This window comes from Myotis davidii, unplaced genomic scaffold (assembly GCF_000327345.1).
Source record: "Myotis davidii unplaced genomic scaffold, ASM32734v1 scaffold828, whole genome shotgun sequence".
Classification (NCBI taxonomy): Eukaryota; Metazoa; Chordata; class Mammalia; order Chiroptera; family Vespertilionidae; genus Myotis; species Myotis davidii.
In genome coordinates, this window is record NW_006299391.1 from 191,794 (window position 1) to 201,361 (window position 9,568).

The 9,568-nt window shown below is 57.8% G+C and overlaps 1 protein-coding gene across 1 annotated transcript in view; it reads right to left on the reverse strand.

The window, feature by feature from the left end:
- SLIT3 (slit guidance ligand 3) overlaps positions 1–9,568 on the reverse strand; it is a 532,520-nt gene that overhangs the window by 39,535 nt on the left and 483,417 nt on the right. Inside the window, exons 17-22 of the mRNA XM_006774961.2 lie at positions 9,449–9,564; positions 8,202–8,276; positions 3,255–3,398; positions 2,652–2,795; positions 1,242–1,405; positions 48–180 (exon numbers count right to left, since the gene is read on the reverse strand). Of these exons, the coding sequence (XP_006775024.2) occupies positions 48–180; positions 1,242–1,405; positions 2,652–2,795; positions 3,255–3,398; positions 8,202–8,276; positions 9,449–9,564 (776 nt within the window). The remainder of the gene's footprint in view (positions 1–47; positions 181–1,241; positions 1,406–2,651; positions 2,796–3,254; positions 3,399–8,201; positions 8,277–9,448; positions 9,565–9,568) is intronic.

A 9,568-nucleotide genomic window follows, 5' to 3' on the forward strand; every position in this document is an offset into this window, starting at 1 on the left:
AGTGATGATGCTGGTGGGGATTCCGGGGTTGCTCAGGGGGTACTTACAGCTCAGTCACGTCCTTGGGGATGCCTTTGGGGAGGGCATGGAGCCCCCTGTTGCTGCACCGCACCACTGTCTCCACGCAGGTGCACTGCTCGGGGCAGCGAGGGCCCAGGTGGCAGCTGCTCTCGTCGTTGCCTGTGGAGACCCTGAGAGTCAGCATGGTGGGGGACAGACTCTGGCAGGGGACAGATTCCCATGGCAGGGGAACAGACTCTTTTGTGGGGACAGTGAGCAAGCCGGTGCCGTCAGAAAAGGGAAGCCATTGGCTTCCAGCGGGCACAGGACAAGGGGGCCTGCTGGTCTCACTCTCAGTCGGAGGAGGAGGAGGAGGAGGAAGAGGAGGAAGAGGAGGGGGAGTGCCTGGCCAGGGAGCAGGGCTGCCTGTCTTCTATTGCATTTGTCATGAAGACTCTAAAAACTTGATTGGCCAGAGTATTAGACAGGAAAGAGGTCACTGCCAACTGATCAGAAATAAACCAAACTGACTAACGAGTGGTGGGGGTAGGGGCAGAGCCCTGCCCAGGCCCTTCCTCCCCCCCTTGTCCCTTTCTTCTCTCTTTCCACAACACAGTGCCCCTAAGGGTGACTGTCCCACCCTCCAGGACACGTTCACTTCAGATAACCTTTAAACCAGCTCTGTATGTGAATCGCTGGCCAAGGAAAAACTGTGCTGGCTTGAATTTAAGCAGACAATCTGCCTCTGGCATCCTGACACTCGCAGCCTCGCTGCCCAGGTCTTCTCACACCTGTCCAGCGACAGGAACTTGCCGGGAGCTCACCGGGAAGTCTGTTTCTCATGAGCGCACACGCGGGGCCTCAGCAAGGCGCCGGCAGGAACCGAGGTCGAGGCCCAGGGCACTGTGCACAGCAGTGCGGGCTGCGCCCTGCATGGAGGGCCGTGCCCCTAATGGCACCATCTCACTATGGACTCGGCAGATGAGGGTATTTGGGTCACAGTAGTTGGCTGTACAGTATCTTGTTTTCACAGATCCATATATTATGACAAACTTCTGACTAATGGAAGTAAACTGTCTTTAAAAAGAGGCACCTTTTCTTAATTTGCTCTAAGGAACCAGGTGGCCAGGCAGCCGCCTGCAGAGCCCTTCCAAGCCCCAGCTGCATGCTTGGGGGCGGGGTAGAATCGGACTCAGGGGTCCTTGCCTGCCGGGACACCCTGCCCGCCCCGGCTGCCTCACCTTCGCAGGTGAAGTCCTGGATGGCCACATCCTGGATGGGAATCTCCTTGAGGAAGAATGGCTTCTGGCACCGGGGGTTCCCGCTGACGACCCGCCTCTTCCTCAGCCACTTGCCGAGCCAGGCCAGGTGGCAGTTGCAGTTGAAGGGGTTGGACAGGAGGTTTCTGGGAGGAGAGAAGGGCCCTCTCTGGGTGCTTACACCTCGACTGTGGGAGCTGGCCCAGGTCCTGTTCTGCACCCTGGGGCCCAGCTCTCCAGCGGGTCAGGCCCAGGTCCTGTTCTGCACCCTGGGGCCAGCTCTCCAGCGGGTCAGGCCCAGGGGAGGAGGGAGGAGGTCTGGGAAGGGAAATGCAGACTCTTCTGAATCCAGATGCAATCTTTGCAAGTGTCATTCTGGACCTCGGCTGATGGTGATGACCGGGGCCCCGGCTACGCACGTCCTCTCTGCGGAGCCCCAGCCGTGAGCTCCCTTTAGCTCCCTAGCCGACTCTCTCACTCAGATCCTTCACCCATGGAGGTCCTCCTGCTGTGACAAGCCCCTAGTGTCCACCTGGCCGGCCCTCCTCAGCCTCCAGTCCTCGGCCTGCAGGACCCTCAGCAAATTCTCCTCCATCACTCGCCTTCATTCCTCCATGGCACCCACCAGAGCTGGTTGCCCCATGTTTGCCCCGAGGGGAGGCCCCAGGTCTGTTTCTGTGTCCCCTGGCACAGGTGTGACACCAGCGCAGACACTCTGTGCATGTCCGCTGGAGGGACAAAGGGATGATAGCACCTATCACTTCCTGAGTATCACCTAAGCAGCAGTCCGTGGACCACTGGTGGACCATGAGGTCCGAAAGGCTGACAACCGCTGACCTAGAGGACTGGAACCAGGCAGAGCACTTTATAAATCCTCCCCTCACTCGACTGGTCACAACCACCCTAGGACGGAGGCAGCGTTATTCTCATTTCACAAATGAGGAAAGTAAAGCCGCTCAAGTGCCCTGTGGCCCTTTGATGGGACCCCTCGAAGCTGGGCTTTCATGGTCCTGTGTATCTGCTCTGCTCCAGGCCACCACAGGGCCTTTGCACAAGCTCTTCCCAGGGGAGGAGTTGCACTTCCCGCTTGACAAGCTAGCCCCCTCTTGGGTTAGCTTGTGCTGGGTGCTGGGTTCCCCGGCAGAGCCTGTGCTGGTTTCCACAGCACTGGGGACTTGTTCTGTGGTGACTCACTGCGCTGTGAGCTCCAGGAGGGACCACGCCTGTGCATCCTAAGACCTATGTGTGCCCGGCGCACGAAGGAAGCCTGATAAAAGGCTGTTAAGTGGACAGATGGGTAGATGACCTTGGGCAGAGATAGCAGGGAGCCAGGAGAAGAGAGGCCTGCAGGGGAGGAGCTGGTGAGTGTGCAGTGGATCCAGGAGGACTTACATGGTGGACAGGGAGACCAGCGTGGTGAAGGCTCCAGGGGTGATGGTGCTGATGCGATTGTCATAGAGGGACAGCAGTCTCACTGAGCTCAGCCCAGCGAAGGTGTCATTGCTCACACAGCTGATCAGGTTGCTCCTCAGCATCCTGCAAAGAGAGGGGTGGGGATGCGAGAGCACAGGCATTACCCTCTCCTGCCCACAGCAGGGCCACACCATGTGGTGTGTGTGAGTGTGTGTATGTGTGTGCTTGTAGGCATGCTTTTTGTGTATGCATTTATCTGCATGTTGTATATGTCATTTTTATGTACGTGTGTATATGTCACTGTTAGTGGGTAAATGTGTATGTGTGCCTCTATCAGCATGTTTCTGGTATGATTCTGTGTGTGTGTGTGTGTGTGTGTGTGTGTGTGTTGGGGCTGCTTAGCATGCTCAGTTCTTCCCCATCACGGGCTGGGAATGTCTTAGGCCTTTGGCTCCAGGAGGAGGGGATTCAAGAGGCCAGGCAGGCGCCTGGGCCTGGTCTGCCCTCTGACAGCCCTCGAAGTCCCTCCGATGCCCTCTCTCCCTCCTCCCTCTAGGCTGAGGCCCAGGTCCCGGCACTTACAAGGTCTTGAGGCCACTGAGGCCACGGAACATGCGCCCGTGCACCATCTCCAGCTGGTTCCCTGTCAGCATCAGCTCCTGCACGCCCGCTGCTCCGTCAAAGGCGCCCTCTCGCACCTCCTTGATCTTGTTGTTACTGAGGTTTCTGGAAGGAGGGGCAGATGGGTCAGGACAGATGCAGGCAGGGAGTCACTGGCCCTGCAGGCAACCCTGGAGTGAGGCTGGGGTGGTGGGGAGCGCAGCCTTGGGCTCCCAGACGTGTCTCCAGCACCTGCGCCCAGGGGCAGGGACCCTGGCCCACACGGGGGCAGGGTGAGGAGGGGGCTACCTTTGCGAAACAGACTGTGCGGGGCTTAAAGTCTTTTCAGGGTCATCACCTCTTCCACGCCCGGGGACTGCTAGTTTTACAAAGCGGCTCTCTGTTAACTACAGTCACCATACTGTACTGCACACTCGAAAGGTGCCAAGAGAGTAAATCCTAAAAGTCCTCAACTCAAGAAAAAAAGAAGAAAAAGAAAAAAACGTTGTAATTATGTACGGTGACGGCTGGCAACTGGATTAATTGTGGTGACCATTTCACGGTGTGTGCAAATGTCAAGTCATTATGTTGTAACCTGAAACCAAGCTATGCCAATTATTCCTCAAAAACACGAATAAAAAAAGTATGCAAAATAGGAAAACAATAAAAAGTGTGTATGGATGAAAGAAAAGGTGATTCTCAAACTTCCTGTCCTCAATAGATGCCCTCAGTAAGCAGCACTTCCTAAGAGGAGGGGGGAGAAAAAGGCTCAGTCCCCCCTCCCCCCCTCCCCCGCCCTCGCTCACCCATGGGCTGGGCATTTGCAGAACTTGTAGCTCCCTCACCAGGCCAGATCCCAGACAGAAGCCGACACGTCCTAGTCTCCACGTTTTGAGCATTATTCTATGAGGGGTTTGGCCACAGAATCACATCAAATCCTCATAGCAAAGGCCTACCAAATGGGTGTCATTATTGCCACGGTCTCATCCTGGGGCTAAGGTGACTGAGCTCAGAGAGCTGGAGCAACTTGCCCGCAGTCACACAGCTGAGACGGGATGGGAAGCCAGGCTTTCGGGCACACGCAGAGTCCTCCAGTGAACCTACGTGGCGGTTCCTTAGGTGATGTGGGTATTGACGTTGTTTTCCTAGAGGGGCTCGGTCCTGTCACTGTGAGCAGGCTCTCGGCTCCCCTGCGAGGTCCAGTCACCACGCCAGACCTGAACAGCCAGCAGGCCCTGTAGGGCCACTGGGGCTGCGAGTTCCCTGGCAGGCGGGGGACCAGTGGGAGGGCGGGGTGCGGGGGCCTCTGCAGACCATCCTGAAATGCAGCGCAGGCGCAGGAGGAATGGATGGAGTGGAAGGTGAGGGCATTGACAGCCTGAGGGAGGAGTTCAGCCGCCCGAGCACACAGCAGCTAGAGCCTTGCACCGGATGGTGATAGTGAGGTCTGCGGTGGAGACGCACCCGCTAACTGGCCGAGCACCTGAGGTTGTTAGAGCTGAGGGCTCACTAGAGATGGACCAGCGGGCCCACTGTGCTGCTGGACATGCCGAGGCCCCGAGAGGAGAGGGCGCCGCTCTGGGTCCCAGAGCACCACTCCTGTCCCTGCCCTGTTGCTTCTCCAAGTGCTCACCTCGTGGGAGCTCTGTGCTGAGCCACAGCGGCCTCGGGGTGTGGAACTTGGCACCTCACGGCCCCAGGCAGGCCGCCTGCCCTTGTTCTAAGTAAGGACCGGCCCTGCAAGGTGCTACAGTAGCCACACCTGTGGGCAGGTATGGAGGACACAGATGGCATCTCAGTCCCACTCTCCAATCTGCTCCCTCTGTTCTTCCTCATCACCAATCTGCTCCCCTCCCCCACTTCTATCCTGCTAAGGACATAGGAGCACACCCCTCAGAACCCCTCCCCCAAGATCAAAGGGGCGGGCAAACGGGGGGCTCTCCCACTGGATTTCTGCTCGCTGCCTGGCTGTCCTTAATCGCAGCTGCTTTTCTTATAAATCCTGTCGTCCTGGTCCAGGAATGAAGGTAATGTTCTGGGGAGACTGCAAATTACCCCCCAAATAGACATAGGAGGCTCCCCCAGCAGCTGTAACTCATGGAAACGCTGGAGGACACAGGCTTTGCTCCTGAGAGTCAGGCTTCTCGGGGATTGAAGTGCAGGGCCGCGATGACGATGAATTGCAGCCGCGATGCAGCGAGGGCTCCCATCGCTGACATCTGGTTCTTTAAATGAGCAAAATTAGCATCACGTTCCTGTAAGGCTCGTGAAGTGCATGTTCTCAGGCTGGGAGAATGGAAAACATCAGGGGAGAGAATGTTCCGGAAGACCAGGCTACTGCTCTCTCTGCATCCATCACAGTGGTGTTCAAAATGGCAGGTGGCCTGGGTGGAGCCCCGTGCGAGCGAGCAGGCTGGGGCAAGCACTCGGGACGCCGAATGAGGGTGTCGGGGTGTCTGCAAACCCTCCTGAAGGGTCCCGCTTGGCACTCTGCTCCGGGCCCTGCCGCCCACGAGAACGGAGGGTCCCCCGGGAGGATCCAGGAAGCCCTGCCCCAGGCCAGGGTGCTTCAGAGGACGCAGAGGCAGACGGACCTGCTCCCACTGTGAGCTGCTGGCTGAGCTTCTCAGACCTGTTCTAAGGCTTCCCCGAGAGACACGAGGACCCCGAGGCTGGGACGCCTCTGGGAGGTCTCTCAGCTTGCAGGGCAGCCCGTGAACCAGGCAACAGGAAGGACCTGCAGTGCTGCTGAAGCCCATGCCAGGTGGACGGGCAGTGGGGAGAGAGCAAAAGGGTTCTGGGAACCGAGGAGTGGGTCACGGTGGAGCAAAAGCACCTGGTGCACTGGCAGGTCTGGGGGGGTCCTGGTCACCTCCATGTGGACCCCTCGCTCCCCTGAGGTGGACATTCTTTCTGCAGCTGGGGTTGCAGCTTGAACGTCCACAGGGTCCAGGCAGGTGACAATGCCAGGAGCTGGCCTAGGGGGGTGGGAGTGGTTAGCCAGGAGCAGGTCCGGGGAGTGGCAGTGGTCAGCTGGGAGCAGGTCCGGGGGCGGCAGTGGTCAGCTGGGAGCAGGCCTGGGGGGCGGCAGTGGTCAGGAGAACACATGCCCCACCTAAGGGGAGCTGCTCCTCAGGGCAACTCGATTGGAGCCATTTGGGAATGTGGGTCCAGTTCTGCCAGATCTTCTGGTTTTCCAGAAATCCTGATGTTTTGGCATGTGCCAACTCCTGATTTTTAAAAGTGGGCAACTGGTTCTTATTAAACACATAATCGTGGCCGGCAAACCCACCCAGGGGCACCCGGTGGAGGGGCTGCTAGTTTCCAGACTCTGGTTGAGAGTCTCCCAGACAGAAAGGACTGTAGGTCACCAGAGAGCCGCCATGACCTCACTCTGAAGGTGATGTCATTTGAAAAGTGGCCTCGAGTTACCACAGTGCTAATGACCCCGTGGGCACCAGTTCACCCTTCTGCACCCCTTACCACAAGCGATGCTCAGCGCAACCTCATCATTCTGACATGGGCACAGGGGCTCAGAATGGTCCAGAAGAGCACAGCGAAGGCTAAACCCCCAACTGTGTTCACTCTCCTTTTCCCTGTCAGGGTAGAGTTAAGAATGAATCCTGGCCAGGCCAGATGGCGCAATGGTTGAGCATCGACTTATGAACCAGGAGGTCATGGTTTGATTCCCGGTCAGGGCACATGCCCAGGTTGCTGGTTCGATCCTCAGTGGAGGACATGCAGGAGGCAGCCGATCAATGATTCTCTCTCATCATTGATGTTTCTATTTCCCTCTCCTTCTCCCTTCCTCATTGAAATCAATACAAATATATTAAAAAAACATGAAGAATATACCCTAGGGCCCTGGTCCACTGTCCAGGACACTTAGCAGACTCAGGCATAGGCACAGCTGGCTCTGACCACCAGTGGGCAGAATCCAGTGGACCCAGCACCTCTCAGGGGCATAGGGGTGGTGGCAGGTCCCAGCGCATAAGGATCTCTACTTATCCAAGAGGTGCCATCAAGTTATCTATACATATAAAGAGGTAATATGCAAATTAGCTGGGAAGCCTTAACGGGTCATGACCGGACCATTAGCATATTAGCTCTTTATTAGCTCCTATGCGTGCTGCAGGGCATTGCTCCAGAGATGAGGCAGAAGCGGGGAGGTGCCGGGAGAATGCGAGACCAGCCTGACTCAAGGGTGGGCGGCGCCATGGGAGAAGGCAGAAGAGAGAAGGTGAAAAGGCCAGCGCCATGGGAGAAGGCAGAAGGGACAAGGCGAATTGGGAAGGGTTCCCAGATTGAAGAGGGTGCAGGCTGGGCTGAGGAACACCCCCAACCTCGTGCACAAATTTTGTGCACTGGGCCTCTAGTTTTATATAAGTGGTTGCAGCTGGAGGCTGTTGGGCCCAGATTTACCTGGTCGGGTCACCTGGCTGGCCGGCCGGCCAGCAGTGTTTATATGGATTTATGCACATGTGTACCCCCTCTCCCCACACACACGTTTGCTGCCTCTGTGCCCTGCCACCACTCCTGGCTCCACGCTGCTCACTGACTTTTGACCTTGGACAAGTTCCTTAGCTTTTTGTGTTTCATCTGAGACCCCCATGTCCCGTCGCTGATCCTTTCCTGAGTCCCTCCCCCCTCCCTTGGGGCAGATGTGGGTTGTGGGCTGGGGAGCAGGACGAGCAGAGGGCACATGGGGGGGCAGGGATGGCATGGGGCACACACCGTCACAATATCGACGATTTAGAAACAGTGATGTTCTGTTTGGTCTGTGTCTACACGCCGTGCCTTAGTGCCTACTGCCCAATACATGCCCACGGGGCGGGGGGGGGCAGGAGGAGGCCGAGAGGGCCACCTGGAGCTGAGGGATCCGCCCCCACCCGCATTCTGCCCAGCCTGCCAATTGCCCAGCTGACTTACATCTTCCGCAGGTTGGGCAACTTCTTGAAGATACCGGTGGCCTCCAGGACAGATATCTCGTTGTCATTCAGTCGCCTACATGGAAAGCAAGCAGATGAGGGGGTGGCTTAGCTGAAGATGGATGGGGCTCCCTCTCCCCCACCTTCCGATGCCCCACCCAGCACCCCCATGGCTTCAGCTGAGTTGCCGCCTGGACCTCACACTCAGCCCCTATCAGCAGAGCCGTGGACAATGCAGTGTCAACCCTGCAGCCCACGGGTGGGGAGGGTGGAAAGGGGAGTGCGTGAGGGGCAGGAAAGAGCAAAGGCCAGGCTCCTCCCAGGGAAGCCCCCGGGACTAGGTGTGTTGGGCTTTTGGATACTCAGCATCCATTGCCAGTGATCCGCCTTCACTCAGGAGGTACCAGTGACAGCCACACCCCCAGGAAGGCCTCCCCATGTCCTCCCAAGGCACCCAGCCTCTCGGCTTTTTTCAGATCCTTCTCTCTGCCAGGGCTGTTTGGGGACCCCAGGCCCCCATGCGTAGGTGCTGGGGGAGAGGAGGGCCTGCCGTGACTTGTGAGGCCAAGAGAAGGAGGGTGAGGGTCATGAAGGCCACCTTCATTGACCCAGGGCTTACTCTGCGCCAGGTTCAAGGTGAGTCCTGTGCTCACATTCTCTGATCTAATCGTCCTGGCGGTGGGGTCATTGCCTCCAATTCTGCAGCTAAGAATCTGACCTTCAGGTCTGAGAAACAGCTGCCCAGTACCAGGAAGACCAGAGAAGGCGGGCATCAGACCCAGGTCCGCCAGCCCCCCACCTCCCAGTGCTGCGTCCTCCCCCTGCCCAACCTCCCTGTGGGTAACTTCCTAGCGCTTTCTTTTTGGACAAACCATCACACCCCTGTATCAGCATACTTGGAGGCTCAGATACAGCTAACCGTCCTAGCTGCTCTCTCGCTATATGACAGTTACTTGTTTACTCTCCGTCTCTCTGGTTATACTGTAAGCTTCGTAAGGACAGGCTGTCCGCTCTGTTTGTTGTGAAAGCTGGTGGGCCTAGCACAGTGCCTGGCTCACAGGTGTTCAGGAAATATTTGCAGAATGACGGACCATCTTCACCGGTGAGCAAGCTGTCCCCAGGGGATGCCTGGGCGGCTGAGTCAGGGGGCACTTCAGGAGACCCTGCCAGGGCTGACCCTGGTGACTGGGGTGGAGGACACAAATGGAGTCCCCCCCCCGCAACCCCCCTGCCCAGGGCGGCACTTACAGATCGGTGGCGTATTCGGGGAGGTGGCTGGGGATGCGGGCCAGCTTCTGGTTGGAGCAGTCCACAACGGTGCCCTCGCAGCGACACTTCTCGGGGCACACGAGGTCCATGAAGCACTCG